This window comes from Glandiceps talaboti, chromosome 20 (assembly GCF_964340395.1).
Source record: "Glandiceps talaboti chromosome 20, keGlaTala1.1, whole genome shotgun sequence".
Taxonomy (NCBI): Eukaryota; Metazoa; Hemichordata; class Enteropneusta; family Spengelidae; genus Glandiceps; species Glandiceps talaboti.
In genome coordinates this window covers 5,213,792-5,233,281 of record NC_135568.1, presented here as the reverse complement: position 1 = coordinate 5,233,281, position 19,490 = coordinate 5,213,792, and the positions used below count along the sequence as shown (strand labels likewise).

The 19,490-nt window shown below is 37.2% G+C and overlaps 3 protein-coding genes across 3 annotated transcripts; 2 read left to right on the top strand and 1 right to left on the bottom strand.

The window, feature by feature from the left end:
- Positions 1-273: 273 nt before the first annotated feature.
- On the bottom strand, positions 274-11,711 carry LOC144450740 (NACHT domain- and WD repeat-containing protein 1-like). The gene is made up of 10 exons (XM_078141434.1): positions 11,412-11,711; positions 9,084-9,286; positions 7,636-7,996; positions 7,102-7,246; positions 6,314-6,601; positions 5,801-6,041; positions 2,833-5,253; positions 1,641-2,395; positions 1,129-1,410; positions 274-941 (listed from the first exon to the last, which is right to left on the bottom strand). Exons 1-10 carry the CDS (start codon positions 11,515-11,517, stop codon positions 863-865), a joined length of 4,881 nt encoding a protein of 1,626 aa, XP_077997560.1. The 5' UTR covers positions 11,518-11,711; the 3' UTR covers positions 274-862.
- A 113-nt stretch (positions 11,712-11,824) lies between these two features.
- LOC144450858 (superoxide dismutase [Mn]-like) lies at positions 11,825-15,011 on the top strand. Its single transcript, XM_078141601.1, has 4 exons — positions 11,825-12,093; positions 12,595-12,701; positions 13,208-13,371; positions 14,363-15,011. The coding sequence occupies exons 1-4, from the start codon at positions 11,848-11,850 to the stop codon at positions 14,629-14,631; spliced, it is 786 nt and encodes a 261-aa protein (XP_077997727.1). The 5' UTR covers positions 11,825-11,847; the 3' UTR covers positions 14,632-15,011.
- Positions 15,012-18,207: 3,196 nt separating this feature from the next.
- LOC144450995 (carbohydrate sulfotransferase 1-like) lies at positions 18,208-19,290 on the top strand. Its single transcript, XM_078141754.1, has one exon. The coding sequence runs from the start codon at positions 18,208-18,210 to the stop codon at positions 19,288-19,290; it is 1,083 nt and encodes a 360-aa protein (XP_077997880.1).
- Positions 19,291-19,490: the final 200 nt, after the last annotated feature.

The following is a 19,490-nucleotide window of genomic DNA, read 5'->3' as shown; positions in this document are numbered from 1 at the left end:
CAACATGCTCATCTTGAATTATGATGAAATGATGGATTGTCCACTTTTCGTCACGTTTGAAAAGAGACAACGAAACTGGACAGCCTCAGGATTGGCATGTCGAATATTAGTCCATCTACGTCAGCAAAGAATATCGGTGTTATGCTCGACTCTGATGGCTTCATGATGAGTCAGGTAAATAGTATTTGCAGATCTGTGTATTTCGCCTTATATAAAATCAGAAAGATTCGCTCACTGATTGACCGCGGAGAAGTTAGTGCATGTTTAACATCAAGATTGGACTAATGTAACAGCCTCCTATATGGGATCAATACCTTCCATCTTGATAAAATCTATACAGCTGCCCATCTCATTACACGAACAATGAAGATTGAGCACACCACACCTGTTTTACTCAATCTTCATTGACTACCAATTGTGCAGAGAATCAAGCTCAAAATTGCCCTTTTCACTTTGAAAATTCTTCTTGGTGAATGCCAAATTTACACCACGAAGCGCACACTTCGTTCTGCTGATAAATTGATTTTAAAAAGACAAGATACAACTAGTTCCTAAAAAAATTATGGTTTCAGGGCATTTTCAATTACGGCTCCAATTATGTGGAATCAGCTACCTTAATATTCGCTTGAATAGTAAATTTGAATGTTTTAATAATCTTAAAACTCGCCTTTTTTGGTAATATTACCATGATGTGTGATTTTCTTACAACAAAAACTGTAATTTTATCATTTTAGGGACATAATTTCACGTTATCATTGTCATCTTAGCCTTGTTTACCATGTAATGTTTTGTTTTACATGTTTAACCACGTAAATTGTTCTTTGTTGTCAAACACTGGCGCAGTGTAGTGCTACAACTGTCTCTACACAATATCACATGTTGCTGATTTTCTTGCAGGTTTATCTCTTGGTACAGGATGCAGTCCATTATCCTGTGTGGCTCTGTAAAGTAAAACATATCCTACATTAACATGTAATCCTTGACTTTGACAACATTTATCTACAGTATTGTAAACTGGTTACCTCCCCACAACTCGTGCCCACCAGTAGGTGGAACACTTGCATTTCCTCAAGAATTAAAATAAATAGTTAAATGGTCGGAAGAAAACAGTTTCATTACTACACTTACGGATTTAAAGCAGAGGATAACATCAAATCGAAGAATCCGACCATTCCAGACTTATTAGTGGCAACACCTTTATACAGTCCAGTGCTGTGTCCAATCTCTTTGGATATGGCTAGGCATTTCACTTGTGACTGAAAGTCGAATGATGCCAACAGTCTTCTTGTATGCACATCCCATACTTTTATATTGCAATCCCGTGAACCAGATATTAGAAACTTGTCATTTTCGGTTATATGCAGGGTCATGACTGCATGATTATGACCGGTGAACTCGCCAACAAAGGTGCTATGAACATAAAAGGAATTTAAACATTATCACACATATATCTTTTCAAGAGATTTTTATTCTACTAATGTGCATGAAACATTAATTATGGAATATACGTAAAGTCCACGTTAAATTATTTCCAAGTTTCACAACGTGAAAGACTGTAAACCAGGTAAATCACTTATGTGTTAGCATTATATCACTGCATTTGTTTTGATCAAAGTAGATGGAAACCATTGTGTGCTTACCATATACCCTTGTTATTTATTGACCACTTTTTAAGCTGTCTACTGGATTCGTGAGATCCAGCTATCAGATAACCGCTGTCAGATGTTATGCCAAAGCACTGCACAGAGTCACCAAAATCTGTAAGTACGTCTGTACTTTTCCCACTTCGAGTGTTTCCGATTCTGGCTGTTTTGTCAGTAGATCCAGTCATGAAGAAACGACCGTTGGGAGTAATTGCTATACAATTTATAGCTGATGTATGACCGGTCACGGTCTTCACACAATGCCCGGAATCTATATCCCAGAGTTTGACAGTGCCATCATCATGCCCAGATACTACCGTTAATGAGTCAGGAGTGGTCTGCAGACATTTGACACCTTTATTTGAGGAATCCCACACAGGAAAACCTTTTCCTGTCTCCAGGTCCCATTTCCTCATGGTGGGTTGCTTGCATGCAGATATCAGATAGCGGTTGTCCTTTGATATTGCAAGGCACGTGATCTCTCGCTCGTGGCCTTCAAATGTGTTAATTGCCTCGCCAGTATGGATGTTCCAAACCCTAACAATTTTGTCCGCTGACGCAGTTATTACTTTGGCACCATCTGTTGTCGTCACCATGCAGGCAGAGTCACATGGTAGCTTGAGGACACAAGCACCATTTTCATGCGACCATATTCTGGTCTTGTCTTCTTTAGCTCCAGAAATTGCTACATTACCATCACTTGTGATGCCACAACATCGCGGTTGAGTTGCATGCCGTTCTCTTCTTATCACCTAATTGATAAAATATTGAGAAAAGATTCATTTGTAATATTCTTAAACTTAACCAGCTTTGTTCTTGCTAGGTCAAATGTCATTCTTTTAATCATGCAAGCACTGACTTGAAATAATAATGTTTCTAGTTCCATTTGTAGTGATCAAAATTAATATATATATATATATATATATATATATATATATATATATATATATATATATATATATATATATATATATATATATATATATATATATATATATATGGAAATTAATTAATACACTGTATATGCCAGAATAACTCCACAGAAATACACTATGCAATTTAGATGTTTATATAAATATTAGAATTTGCCATAAATTGATATTTCCTTCCTTGATATACGAGTGTAATGATTCTCTTGGATCTATCCTTTCCATTTGTTCATAATTCACAAAAGATGTGAAGCACTTACATTTGTATCATCAGTGAGTTTCCATAGCTTGATTGTCTTATCGTTTGATGCTGATACGACAGATTTGCTATCATGTGTTACAGAAACACAAGAAATCCATGAGGAGTGACCTTCTAGAGTATTCAGGCAAATTCCAGAGTCAATATTCCATATTTTCAAGAAGTCATCCTTTGATCCAGAGACCATGTACTTTTCATCATCAGTGATGCTTAGACATGATATGGCATCTTGGTGGCCTTCATATACGTGTAGACATACTTGTTTCTGCACATCCCATAACTTCAAAGTCTGGTCTTTCGATCCAGAAATGACAAGTGCTCCCTTTTGAATCGACTTCAAGATGGTTACGAGTTTCGAATGCGCCTTGACAGTCACAGGACCTTTATCCATATCATTCAATTCCCAGATTTGAAGAGTAGAATCTTCGCTCCCAGAAACCACCTTACTATTGCTAAGACATACAGTAACAGCTGTTACACTTCCTGTGTGACCAGTAAAGTCTCGAAGAATCTTACCAGTCTTCAAGCAAAAGACTTTAACCATGTTATCTTTCCCACCAGTAATGGCGAGACTGTCATCATCTGACAAACACAGGCACTTTACAGCCCCCTTGTGGTTTGTCATAATTGAAGTGATACACGTGTTGCTGAGCAACTGTATGAGTTTCATCTCATTATTCGCTGTGATGATGCAAAGATATTGGTCATCACTTGATAATGCCATGGTTACAATACATTCGTTATCACTACCAACTGTTTGTAGGTGTTCTCCACTTTCAATATCATATACTCTTGGGGATCGTGATCCAAATATGACACGTTTGTTGTCATTGGTTAGTATCATCTGTACTTGTCCAGCAAATGGCAATTTCAGGGTGTAAGTAACTTCACCACTCTGGAGATTCCATACGTTCACCATACACTCATTCCCAGGTGCCTGAGAAGTTGATAAGATGAATTTATCATCTGTTGTTAATGATAGATCATCTATCTTCCTGGGATGCCCAGCAAGAGTAGTTTTCAATGGTCCACCTGGAGGAATCAAACACCCTGTCCTTGGTGCCACAAGAGGACGTTGACAATTCGTACACCAGTTCCTGGCCTGCTCAACTAGATTTACAAGATGCTTATTGTTTTCACCAGACATTCCATGAAGCCGTCCAATTAGTTGACCTGCAAGGGAGTAAGGATCGTATTTGAGATTACTGCTGGCTAGCATCAATGCATCATGAACTAATTGAACTGTTTCATCTTCCACTAATTTCAAGGTTGTTTGATAATCTCCTATCAGCTCCAAGAATGAAGTACCACGTAACTTTGTCAATATCCAGTCAAATTTGCACAGTACTTCTTCTTTCAATGCCTGGATCTTTCCAGCGAGGAGCAAATGGTATGGTAGTTCAGATAGCTTTCGAAGATTGAAGACATTTTGCCCGAATTCAAGAGGCTGAGCAGCAACTTGTCTATCAACTTCCTCCAGAGTCTTCTCTCTCTTGGTAAGTTTGATGGACTTATAGACACCACTTGCAAATGTACCAAGGAAATACTCTGAAAGAATAGAATGCACTTCTGCCTTCCCTTGATCACCCAGATATTTTGAACTGGCTGTTTCAATGAATTGACGATGATACCATGCCAAAACCGTTTTTCCACCTGCATCCCTCTCAACCAAATACTCATTGATGTCGTATCTGATGCGTTTCCATAGTAATGATGGAATGCGAATAATTCCTTCACTAGGTGGGTCCCAGTATTGATAGACAGCATCTAGGACACTATCATCTAGTGACAAGACATCTTCCAGTTCTGCCTCAGTAATACCGTCTTTTGAAGCTGTGATGTATGCTAGGGCTCTGGAAACAAGGACTGCTCCATACTTCTTTTCAAGGCCTTCAAATAACATCTCTATTGCTTCCCGTACTGATTTTGCTATTGTTATGCTTTCTACGGGGGTGTACGATTTCCAGTGCATCAGATTTTCAAATGCAATTTTAAGGAAGAGCGGTTGTGGACATCCCTCTAAGGCGACAATGATAGCCTCGCGTTGATTATCTGTAATGGTTCGCTGTTTACTTATCAACCAAGCATCAAGAATCTCTCTTCCCATTTCTGCTGTCAGTGGTTTCATTTCAAGATAGCACCTTTCATCTGGCATGCTTTTTCGTAGGTTATTCAGGCAATTATGCTCTTCAGGCAGCATGGACACAAAAATACGAACATGAGAGGGTATGGTCTTAGGTAGCCAGTTCAAAGTATGGGCATCATTATTTGGCGACAGCTGATCTATACTGTCCAATATTAACACCAATGGATTGTGTATTGATGGGACTGTAGTCAACATATTCCTGAAGCAATGTACCAACTCAGAATAGTCCTGTAAGACTTGTTGAGACGGCAATGGTTGGTCGTAAGCTTCACAAATCTGAAAACAAAACAAATCAGTTTATTGATAAGCAAGAAATATCATTATATCTGACTGATGGTACATAAGCTGCCATTACCTGCATCTGGGTCACGTGACATTCAGAGAAAAAAATGTAATATGACATGATGATGAACACATGAAGTGATTTAACCGTCATTTGTTCATGTTCCCTATTTGATGCTGTGATATTGTTCACCCTCGGCCCAGGAATTATAGATATAATGGTCATGAGCTCAACCCCTTTTGCAGGTTATATCATGATGTTCCCCGTGTTACAAATTATGTCAATAATCCCTGGTAGGCCCCAGACACATATCTCAACTTAGTACAGGTTATGTTGTATTTTTCGAGATTTCATTATGCTGTCTGTGTTTTTTTTTTAAAAACAAATCTGCTCATTCTTGATATTAGTCATGAGTAAACTTTTAGTGAACGAATTATACTGTCAATCAACCCATTGTCTAGGATAACCAAGGACAAAATGATTTTTAAATAGAACGGCAAAACGACAAAGGAAATGGGTATACTTTAATAACTACTTCACCTGTTTGCAAACACTTTGTAAAGTTTGGTGAATAGTACAACTTTGTGGAGAGGTTCCAAGAAATCGGAGAACACAGACACATGATGTGGTCGACCACTCTCTACAGTGTTTCGCTATCATTGCCACAACTGACGTCTTACCGGAACCTGATTTACCATAAATGCACAATGGTTTGTTGAGGTTACCATCTTTGATATATTCTCCAGCAGACTGCAGCATACCTTGTCGACCTCTGAAGGTACTAGCAAATGGAGAGAAAAATGGAGAGAATTTTGAATGTTCATATGTACATATAAAAGCGACTTCCTTCTATATCATTCATATTCGTATCAGGACATATCAAAACGCGAGGTCCCTTGAAACCTTATGTTTAAAAAATTTTGAAAATTGATGTAGGGTCGGAATACAAGTCATTTAAAAAACTAATACTAAATACATGAAGTGTTAAGTTTATATTTATCCAAAACAGGAACTTTAAGGTATGGTCCAGTTATACTTCCACTGTGTTCTTACCTGCATTTTGTTTCACAGAACAAGGCATGATGAACAACCTCCTTGTAAAGTGAATTGTCTGTTTGGTCTATTGTTTGTTTCGAAGCTTTGTCAATCAACTTCAGAATGCCATCAGTAAATAGTTCGCACAAATCTTGCAGGTATTCATCATGTTGAGGTATCGTCGGATCAACACCGTTTGAACTCCATGGCACAGTCCACTGTTTGAATACCCCAACGTTGATCTCTTTACGTATTTTGTCTTGCTTGAGTTCAGACAGTAGGTGTTGGGCTTCTGTGTCAAGTGATCTGAGGGTGAAATAAACTCGTCATATATTTGATCATTGAAAATTAAACGTTTTTACTGTAAATTACAAAATAGTATAGAGTACTGGCTTCAGTAAGAGGCTTTATTTCATGTGGTAAAACAGCATCTCTCGAACATCACATCTTATGTCACGGTGTATGTTCAGTGGTATCGATTGTCGATGTCAGGAAGCTCGTCATCCTTACACAAAAATTACATTTAACATATTTAGAAAACTATTATAAAAAAATAAATAAAATAAAAAATAAAAAGGACAATAGATGACTAGGTAAATTATAATCACATTGTTACAAGTCATTTCATTATGGCAAACAGTTTTGTATATTCAGTTTTACACAAGTTTGCCTTTAAAGGATATTGTCATTGAAGAAGGATGATGGTCATTGAAGAAGGATGATGGTGGAATGGTCGTAAGAGGCTTCGTGAATTTACCTACACACTTGCAAGGAAATATACATATTGTAGGTATTCTCGAACTTACCCATTTTCATTTAAGTCGATGTACAGCCTGGCTTCCTCGTTATTAGTTATACTTTCTGCATCTTCTATTTCCCGTAAAAAACATAAACAGTTTTCCGATGTATTTGGATTATTGATTATGCCATGGCGAACTTCATTCTCTGTTACTGTAATAAGGAACATTTTAAACAAATTAATGGGAGGTTTTCCAACCCTACCAAGCTTTTTCTTGTGGACTAATATTTCATATTTCTGATGTATGTATGTATCTATGTATGTATGTATGTATGTATGTATGTATGTATGTATGTATGTATGTATGTATGTATTTATTTATTTATTTATTCATTCGTTCGTTTGTTTGTATATTCATTTATTAATTTCCTCACTCATTCATTTATTAATATTTTTTTTCGAAAACAGTTATAGCCTATAAGGCCATTTATCAGTGACGTCATGGGGAAAGGGTTATACTTTTGTTCAAGACCAGCTTTTTCTGTAAACAACTGTGTTTTTTCAAACATAGTTTTCAATCATAAAAATTGTATGCACTTGCCTGATAAATAGAGCGGCTCGATTTCATCTTTGCTGTACATTTCTTTTTCCACCGCTAAGTCTGCAGCACTTCGTAATAAATTTCTCAACACTGAGTGTGTATCCCACCATTTACTTTGATGTTCATTGCGCAAATCACAATAATTTGGATCATCATTGTTGAAGTGGGGTAGCTTGTTTGTGATTGGCTGGAGAATATACTCAGCTGGAACTGCGTTAGTGTCTTTGACGTACCAATCGTCCAATAGTTGAACATCTGTTAAAACGACTGTTGATTTTGAAAGTTCTCGCAGCTTCTCAAAGCGTTCTGCTTCAATGCGTGATGGCAATGGGCGATAACCATATTTATTACCAAGGAACACCTGGAAATAGAGAAAGCGTCAAAATCTCACAGAATATAAAGAAACACGTAAATAAGTACGGTTATATAGATCAAATTTGCACTTGATCACGGTAGCTGTAAACACCACTTTTTGAAATGTTATACTTCTGTCTCACATGACCACCAACACCTCAGACCAGAACACCAAAAAATTGGTTGTCTGCGCCTATACTAAATAAACTTTCTGTTCCACTACTTTCTGAATAGTTCTATGTAATATCGATGCTCTTTTGATGGCATGAACTAAATATATTTATCTAAGAGTGGCTTGTGTGTGTATTCTATACTATAGGAGTACGATCGACCTATTGTGTGGTGTGAGAAATGATACTCTCCTTCAGGTTCTACTGTGTACACAGCATATGTGTTGCCGACAAAGTGACCTTGCTTGCTTGTACCATGGAAGTATAACTTAACCCACGTTATACTTCCATGCTTGTACGTTCGATTTGCCCTAACAATAATTCAATAATTTCTAACAAAACATGAGGATAGGTATTTTTTTATATTTCCATACAGGGGATGTATTTATGAATACAAACAATCGTTAATCATGTCCGGATTTCATCAAATCCTAATCCTCCTAACCTATCAAATCCTAGCCTTGCTTAAATCTCAGACACGTCAAATGCTTTCCGTGTCTTTGCATTATAATGAACTGTTTGCTCTTGGCACACATTACAGCTTGAGTCAGTGTATTGCACAAAGCGACAATCGCAAAGATTCACGATGTCAAATATTTGATTTGATGACGTTACGATAAGTACACAGGTATATCACATATAGCCCTTGTGAATATAGCATTTAAATTGAAGCCAGCTTTAAATTCATGTTACTAGAACGTCAAGAAATGGACAAATATTTCTGTACACATTCTCCGAGCGAATAAAATCTTTGAATTTATGTATCACATATAATTTGGTAGAGATATTCAGACGTCACGTGTTGACAAAATCCTTAATAGGACGATTGTTATGCAATGTGTCGTGAACGGTTCAATGTTCTCATATTCGATTCCATTGTGCAGCATTGCAACATTTGAGGACTTCAGCCTGAGGTAAACTTACCACAAATATCGGACCTTTTGACAGTCGTTGGCAGTTGGAAATTTCACGCATACATAATTCTGATGTCGTATGGTCAGTACTTGCTTCGTCCGGTATTCCCCACCTCATGTCCACAACTTCAAACTCTAAACCGATACGTTGACAGTAAGAACGTATCACAGGGAACGCGTCTCGCATCAGTTTATTTCTTTCTTCCACCATATCTGTAAATTTAATTCAACACAGTGTGATTTCTCGCATCGTGATAAGTTCTGTGCTTCTCAATCGATAAAACAACATTTTTAGTAACCTTGCACTACATTCTCTTTGCGTGTGATACCATTATATATGCTCGTTGTAGCGTAAGTCAGAAGGGGTGGCTTCAATTGTAAGAATAAAAAAAAAACATGAAAGGCAAGGAAACGATCAGAATTTACGCCAGGGGGTCTGAGCAGAAAATGGGACAAGGCACGACAAAAGTAGGAGTACGAATGGGGCCTTGAAAATTCGGATGGTCTGAAAGGGGGAGGGCATGAAGTATATATTTTGCTCATGATTTGAACCAAATTAACCTCGGGAGCGGTCGAGTACCGAGAACATTGCAAAAGTTCTATATTCAATAATAAGCCAGGAGAGCAATGAGAATGTCTGTCTGTCAGTCTGTCTCTCCCTCTCGATCTTGGGTTCATTATTTCGGTGCTCGAAAAAAAGCGCTAAAGAGAGGGGCCTACATATTTTCTCCTCAACCCCCCCCCCACCACCACCACCACCACCACCACCTCCCGTAAATTCTCGTTGCCTAATCACCCGTCTTCTCCTGGTTCTTGAACAACTATAGTCATAACAATCATGTTAAAACACGTTGCTTAGAAATAAGAGTTTGTGTGGGATTAAATATGAATCAAAGGTGTTTCTTGAAGCGAAATAAATGCACAAGTGGAATTAATGCACAAAGGAACAAAACAGACGCCTACACATGTAATATGATCTCGAATCTCCATTAGGGTTTGAATGCGATGGTTGAATCCGGGTGAATTTTACAGACAAAATATTGGCTTATAGGCAAAGATTTGTCGAGTTCATAAGGGCTTAAAAGTCTGCTCTAGAAAAGAAGCGTGGGAATTCTCGGAGCGCATGTTTCAAGAGCTACAGTTTCCAACGAAACGGAAAAATAAATCGAACGTGGAAGGCTGTGTTATACAGTATGGTGAACAGTGAACACGGTAAATGAGCTACAGGCCTACAATGGATAACACATATGATGTTTGGATAGGAGCTAAGACCCCGCTCCACATAGCATTTGTCTAATTGCAGGCCAACAACTATACTTCGTCATAGGCTGGTCTCTTATCTTGCATGTCTATATTATGTTCACGGTGTTGTGTGATGAAGACCGGTAGTTCAAAGTTCATTTATAGATGCCACGTACATGCGTGCTCTGCTCTGCTCTGTAACTCTATCGATTTTATTATTTAAAACAACGAAGAGCTATTGTAGTCGCAGTCTACACTCTACACGTGAAAGTCAATAGTAGGCAGCGTATACATTATTGATTAGGCCCAGAGTCACTCTTCAGTTATCAAAAGCCGTGGTGTATGAAACTCCCGGGGCGGTACCAGAGGGTCAGCTCTGGTAGGGATGTGGCCAGTGCTTGAAGCTTCAGGTCCCATTTTAGACCCCCTTTGACCAAAAACCAATGCCCCATTTTAGACCATTACAGATTATTAAAAGATGAAAGTTTAGACCAAAATACATTTTCCTTTTATAGGAGGCAACATTTTGGGGCAATTAATGGCAGTTATGATTTGGTAAAAGGACAGTGGACCAAATTTAAAGCAAACAAAATCGAAAATAATGAAAAGTGGACCCCGTTTTAGACTCTTCAGCTAGAAAAAACAACCCATTTTAGACCAAGAGGCTAGAAAACGCACTCCAAAGGGTGGCACATATACGTAACTAAGGGGAGTAGCCCCACCCCGGGGTTGTACTGTGTGGTACACGTATTTGTGTATCAGCGTCTCCAATACAATGATGGCGGAAGAGAAGTCATTTTCATTTTCTACAAAATTTATGTCAATTAGTCAACCTCAAAAGGAGTCAGAGCATTGCATATGCCCATTGACCGCTGTGCTGTTTTATGCCTATTTTTCCTAACTGCATTTAATTACGACATTAATGACGATAAGAAAAGATTGTCGCTAATCGTAGCCTATTCTAAGTAAATATTGCCGCATAAGTCAATGTGGAAAAGTACAAAATGCGACAGATGGCATAGCTCAGTGTACTGCCGGGGGTATATTAAGAATTTTGTTTCACAATTTATGTTAATGCACACCACATATCGCTTACCTGTGAAGGTCGAACTGACAAATATCCTTACAATGTTGGAGTCTTGAGGTGGAAGCCGTCTCATATCACCTCTTATTAACGCTTTATAAATATCCGGGTCTTCCATTTTCACGGTGACAGCATCTGAGACTTGGCGTGGTTACTGTGTACTCTGTATCAACAACAATATTTTTCGTCTCCTTCGAATAAAGTCTACATAGCCAGGTTGTCGACCTTTGGAGTAAGTTTTCGATTTAAACTGTCCTAGAATTGCACAAAGGGTATCCCATCTATCCAGTTAAACACACTGGCTATGTCTCTACTATACATGATGCAGATGTGTAGTGAAGGCTCAGGATGCCGAGTCGTAATCCTATTGGTCGACATCAATGACCCCAGGTCAACAAATGACTATATAAAATTATAGCGTATTTCTTCCGGGTTCTATGACCCAAACATGGACCAGCGTACTGTTATGAAATATCTCGCGTTTGCGGCCTTATTTATAACATGCTTAGCTGACTCTTTACCGTACGAAGGGACAGTGAAAGTCTTAGAGAGGTACGAACTACCTGATCTGCCGTACGGCTATGGCGATCTCGAACCGTACATCGACGAAGCTACCGTACGAGTGCACCACCAAGGCCACCATGCGGGTTACACAAACAAACTGAATACGGCCCTGAGTAACTGGCGAATCAACGTAAGAATACGAATATGATAACAATATGTGTAAATTTCATTGCAATTTACATACAAGCATTGATGTATCGATCCCAAAGTTGTGTTATTAGTCAAATCGAACAATGCTGCAAATATATTTATTCTAAAATGTGGGTCTAACAAAATGCTAAATGCTAAATGGAGTATCGATTGCCAGCTGACTTTGGTACACCCCACACTAACGTTTGACCGAGGCTGTATGACCAGGTAGCCTCTAGCTAGGACATTTTGACATACATGTGAGGGGTGTGGGTGTAAATTTAAGTTATTGAAATGTTGACTAGTCTCTTGCTGAGGACCAGTTATGATGCATAAAAAGACGGTAAATATGAACTATTAAAGTTTGGGAGAATAATTTTAGCAGGTATAATCACGTATCAGAACACAGGCCTCTGAACTGCCACAAAATATTAACAATATTTTAAATGACACCGCAATTTTTCGATTGTATAATTGTAAAGTTACATTTTCCCCCTTTCAGGCTGAGAATGGTGATCTTCTTGCTTCAAAATCAATATTTGAGATTTTGCAGCAGCTGAGTGAGATACCAGACTCGTACAAAGGGCCAATCAGAAACTTTGGTGGTGGGTAAGTATATGCATATAGGCATTGTTTAAACTAAGTTGAACTCAGCCATTTTCAGTGCCCATTCTGGGTACAGCCCTGGGGTGGGGGGGGGGGCTATTAATAGTATTATATTGTACTGAAGGCAAGATAAGATAACTGATATTACATCCTGGTGTTCGAGCTAGGTGAAATGTTTTGACTCATAATATCAACAACCAGAAAATTGTTTTCAAAGAATGAGTTTCAGCTCGTTTACAAATGTGCCTAAAATTCAATTAACAAGATAGACAGATGTTGACAAACAGCATATGTTGTCTCCAGAACTTTCAAATACATATGTTGAGATTGTAGTGCACAAGAACCGTACGTTATGACTTAGAGAGCACAGAGCTGACAGTGGAGGCTAGGAATGCCCAATGTTGGAATCTATGAATCTAATAGCCATTATTGATGTGTTGTGATAATAAAGTATGAAAATATTGAACTAAACGTTTCTAAACTATAATCATTGTTGTCATCATATTCAGATTTGTCAACCATAACCTGTACTGGTCTGTTATGTCACCAAATCCACAAAATGAAACCCGGATGGCCGAAGGAGAACTATTGCAACTCATCAATTCAAAGTTTGATAGTTTTTCTAATTTCAAAAGTGCCTTCACAATTCAAGCAAACAAGTTGTTTGGATCTGGTAGGTTTAGTACATTAAAACAGCTACTGTTGAATACTCCAATGAGTTTGCAGTGCTTTGTGCTACCTTGTTTCTTACTGTATGCTATTTCTTCATATATCTACATATAACACTAAGATAAAAGGTCTATGCCAGAGTAAACAGTGCTCAATATATATTATATGTAGAGCAGTACAAAGTAACACAATACATAGTATGTATACTTAGTAAGACATGCATAAGCCATAACACTGTGTTTCACCTGTGGACCACAATATTACAGCTCATCCATGTCATACTAAGCATATATATACAACATTATATATATATATATATATATATATATATATATATATATATATATATATATATATATATATATATATATATATATATATATATATATATATATACATACACATACATAACATTATATATATATATATATATATATATATATATATATATATATATATATATATATATATATATATTATGTATGTGTATACATGCTTCTGTTTATGTATTGTATCTATGTATATGTATACATGTATGCCTTTGTGATTGGAAACCGTCTTGTGACAGATTTCATTTGCAGTTATCCAGTAATCCAAAACCATCCAACAAACATATTGTATCAGCACGTATGCTGGCAAAGACAAACAGACAGCTGGATGGACAGATAAACAAATCATCATCTAGATGGCCTTATATTTACATAGTGTAAGCTTAGTGCTGTATGAAATGGAACCAAACCTTGCTGTTTGTAAAGTTATGTACAGATATTATGAAGTCGCCACACTGCTTCCCAGTAGTACCGTGTCAGGTTTTAGTTTGAGATGAAAATTCATTTGAGTGACTATAATTTGAACAACATTGGCTTTCCTACTGGTACCCATCTCAACGTCCCAAGCAAATTAATGTGCAATAGAAGTAAAATACTATGATATAGTTTTTGAATTATAAAAATTATTTAATGTACAACCGACATTATCTTCTTTTATATGTTTAGGATATGTATGGTTGAATGTTAGACTCGATAATGATGGGAAAGAAGATCTTGTGATAAGCACAACAGTTAACCAGGATTCCCCAATTTCAGAAGGACTCTACCCAATTCTCGTTATTGATGTCTGGGAGCATGCATATTACCTGAAACATCAAAACCTGCGAATTAATCATGTTGAGTCCTGGTGGAAACTTGTTGATTGGAACAGGGTCCATGAGCTGAGGCATTGGTGGAAAAATATCTTAGATCAGGAGAAACATGAAGAGCTGTAAACATGACTCTTAGACATTCTGAATGAGAATATGCTTCAATGAAGAAGGCAACAAATATTAAAACCTTTGATTACTGAGAATTTACTTTATTAGCTCTTCATTCTTTTGTAGATTTTTTATATTATTGATTTTTATTTGCCAGGGTTTTTTTTGTTGGATGGAATTATCCAAGCAAATATGCGCACACACTTACCAATACTACATTATCATTGACACAGTTCAAACGTCGCTGGTGAAAGCAGCAAAAATGTGCTTTATAAAACACAGCAGATAAATAAAGTGTTATTAAACCTGCATTAGCTGCAACTGGGGTATTATTTCATAAATTAGATAACAAACAATACCAGTGTAAAACAATAATTAGATATCACGCATGTGAAATAAAGGTGTATTTCTTCAATGAGTAGTAAAGTAATGAGTTGAAATCAGAATTCATTGATGTGCAGACCCAACAACCAATAGGGAACTTGCAAACCCGCCATGTTGAATGGTGCATCATGGGAAATGTGATAATAAATACTCCTAAATTAGCATTATAAATAATGTTGACACATTGTTTGTAACCACAAATAATCAATTCATAGTTACCCTGACCATTGTAAGAGGTTTATTTTATCGCTAGCTCCAGATTAGGTATTATGATAACCACAGATAATCCCATAGTCCTTTGTGTCTGAGCATGCTCAGTCTGGATTGCAAGTTCCCTATTTGATGGATATATTGAAACAAACTATGTGTACCGCTCTACAAATGTATTTACCCACAGGTATTTCATTACAATTCAAGATGTACGATATTATGAGGAAGTCAGTCAAGTCACTGCATTTATAGAAACTTTAATTCATATGATACAACTTAACTTAGCTGCACACCCAAGTTAGAGTAAATTCATGGAAAATGTGGTTATATATTGTTGCTGAAAGTATACAGGTGTCGCGCCCCCGGGTGCCTGTATTTGACTTGTCTCTGCAGTAACCTCAGGACTGGAGAATGTTGGATTTTCCCCTGCATTTCAGGTCTAGTTATCCCGTGTCTTAGTCGAAGCACACTTTTCATATGCAAGTCAGTTGCTGAGGGGTGGAGTCTTGGTCACATGGTGAGGTAGCTAAAGCGACACTTTTCTCCCATGCTCTCTCTCTCTCAACATCGTGTCAAATACGCTCTTGACATAATCTCTTGGTTTACCGTTATTTTTACTTCTTTTCTGTTAAAACCTATTTCTTCCTTTAGGGAAATATATTCTTGTATGCTGCTGTGAGGTTGAGTCATTGGTTTTCACGAATTGGTCGTGATATTTCAGGTTTCTTGGGTTGTACCATGGTCTAGAGACGTTGGCAATGGCGAATGTGTCTGTACTCAATTTTATAGTGTATGTTCTGCCATACACAACATGGTCAATCGAACAGCTTGGTGTCAGGGAGTGGGTTTTTCACGCTTATCGAAATCTTGCTAATCAACGCTACCACTTATTAGTTTTCGTAGGCAATCTATTCTAGTGTTTTATTATTTTTCATATGTTTCTATATCTGGAATTTGTTCCACAAGACGTACTTACAGTGTTCTCTGCAGCAGTAATTTCACGAGCGTAACAAAGGAAAGTACGAGATTGTATATTCACGGTTGTCATAAGACAATGGGCTATCTTTCGCTACATACATAACATGTATTTTTGTTTGAATAGTTGCAAAGCTCAAAGAAATCAGGTGGGGGGCATAGATATACAAAACATGCAACCACGTGCACAACGTGCGTTCTTTTCCAACTACACCTAGCACACACACACACTCTCATCTCAATTAGGCCTAACCTATCGTAGTGTACAACACGATTCTTTTATATAAAGCAAACCATACCAGATACGGACTCAGATCATATATATATGCAAATTACATCAAGTAATATGTTTAAAATAAAAAATCCTGTAATTCAATATACGCAGGATATATATCTAATTCTTTCATTGTGTGATCCACCCAAATGACAACATTTTACAGTTGTGAGCAACCGGATTCAAACAAGTAAGTATTTTTTATTCCGTTGAAAATGTAATTATTATAAAAGTTAACTAGAAAGCCAATTGTGTCACACAACTATCGTCTTACTGCATGTTGCTCTAATTACAAATATCTTGAATCTACACATAAGCAGGAAGTCAAATTTCATTGTATTTCTCAATTAAATTCCACTTGCATTCATTTAACCTTTAAAACAAACAGACTACCTACACGCAGACACCATGTTCACTTTGGTACCATGGTACACGTAATCGTAAACAGCCACTGAAATACCAATTATTGGTTTCAGAATGTAGCTTATTTCAAAGTTATGTTTCAATGATTGAAAATTGCACAAATTTTCTATCAAAGGCTTTGCTAAATTGTAATTGATTAAACTTTAATTTCATCAAAATTCATTCGTTGTGAGTTTTCACCCCAAACCCCGTGGCGTCGAACCACAAATGCATACGTCAAGCAACGATACAAAGACATGTCTGTATTAGCGATTATGATATGGCGAGTATCATTTAGTCTACTTTGGTTGATTTGTACTAGTCTCATATAGTCCTACTTCAACTGTGCTAGAATCACATCAATATGACAAGAAATGAAGCGGCATTTGGTAAATAACATATTTGAACCTCTAATTTCTGTCACCGATTCAAGTTGTTGACATACGTCACTTTACTTTTCCTATCTGACAATTCAACCATGGTAAGCATTTTGCGCTTTTGATAGAAGTGACTCAAAATTTAGGGTGGTAAAATGGGAATATTACACTTCAATGTTTGAGCCGAAGCTGAAATAGAGGCGGTAAATACCTATCTTTAACAAAATAATGTAATGAATTTGAGTTCACAATCTCCCGTGATAAACGACGTCGGCCACCTCCATACCTCCATTTCCTTTTAAATGAACTAGGAATGCCTTTCCTGTGATTCGAAAATATGTCACACTGCAGAGAACAGCGGCATTTTGTACCGTGTGCACCAATTTAATATTCGATAAACTATATAATATTCGAATCTTCGATTCTTTCTGAGCTTTGTTCTCATGGAAAATTACTATTACATATAATATGTAACAACAAACACAACATTATATGATTCATAAAATAGGGACCGGGATTTATTTACATGTTTCGTGACTAATGAGAATGCGAGGTTGGTGACAGGCGAGTTGTAGGGGACGTAGGGGGACCCTCATTGTCTCGGCAAGTAGAATACAAGCATTTAATTTCTGACTGAATGTTGGATATATTATGGAATAATATATGTAACTATTCCTGCTCAAGCAATTACTGGTAAATGATATGAATGACGATTTTCGATACTTTTGACTCATTATTTCATCTTTGTAATTAATCCGAATTTAAACAAATTTTCCGAAGTTTAAAAAATAATTCTCAGAGTTTTTTTCTCTTCTTATGACGTGTACAGAAAGTATGGTGACGAAAGGTTGGCCTCGGGGCAGACTGTTACAACTGTTCATCGTATGCGTAGGTATTCTATTCCTTTTCTGGCTACATGTGAAAATGATAGAATCAAACGGATTGCGAGCAAGTGAGAACTATAATACAATGGAGAAGAGTTTGTCGAAATCCACAGAAACATCAGTCGGCCAAGTAGACAAGAAAGTGGTAGACAACAGCCATGATGAACGCAGCCCTTCAAAATCCCCAGAAACGTCAGTCGGCCAAGTAGACAAGAAAGTGGTAGACAACAGCAATGATCAACGCAACCCGTCGGCTGTACGTGTTTTGATAGACGCAAGGATGAATTCGGGGTCTTCATATACAGGCAGATATTTTTCACATCATCCAAGCTTCTTTTATATTTATGAGCCATGTCTTTTCTTGGCACGAAGTTTGAGGATTTCTGTATTGAATGACACTGAAGATAACTTTAAAAAAATGCAAGAACCATTAATCAGTTGTCTGCATGATATGTTTCATTGTAATTTTGCGAATTGCGAATCGTTTACTAAGGCCCTGGGCACGACAGGAGGATGGGTAAGGGGGCACATGCATGTAAATAGTACACAGACTGAAGAGAATAATTTGACATCTCTATGTAAGACTAAACAAAATATAGTGATAAAAGTCTTACGCTTAGACGACCTATCGAAAGCGTACTCAACAATAGAAAAAGACAATATCAAAGTGATCTATCTTGTACGAGATCCTCGTTCAAGACTGTCTTCGCGTTTGAAGGGCTATCGCGAGAGTTACCCTGACGCAACCAAAATTCTTCAGTTTAGGAGTAGCGCATTTAACTACTGTGAATGGATGAAAAGAACAATGAAAGGTTTCAAGGAACGACCCAAAGAATTGAGAGATAATTTTATTCTAGTACGTTATGAAGACTTAACAGACAGACCAAATGACATAGTTCCCATGCTGTACGATTTTGTAGGAGTACCAATACATGAAACAATAGAACAGTTGATGTTAGACAATCAATTATCGGAAAAATCAAGTAATTCGTGGATGGATAGGTTTTCATTTGAAGCAGTATCGATAGTACAAGAGCTTTGTTCTGAAGAATTGTTTGATGCTTATGGTTATGTCACAGTGAAAAGTGAACAGGATTGGCTAGATCGGTCTCAAACCTTAGTGCTGCCGAAAATACCCATGTTTGAGGACTTCGAAGTTGCTGTGTAATTTTGTTCATTTATTTCAAAGGTAACAGTAAGCTCCAATGCAACACAAATATAAAATATAAAATATCTCAGATATGGTCAACAGCGTAGATGTGTTTTTGAAATATTATTAAGTTTAATTCCTTGGATTACTCCTATGTTTTAATTTCTTTTGTTATTCCTCTTTGTTTATGTCTGTGGGGAGTTTCATTGATTTTTGTT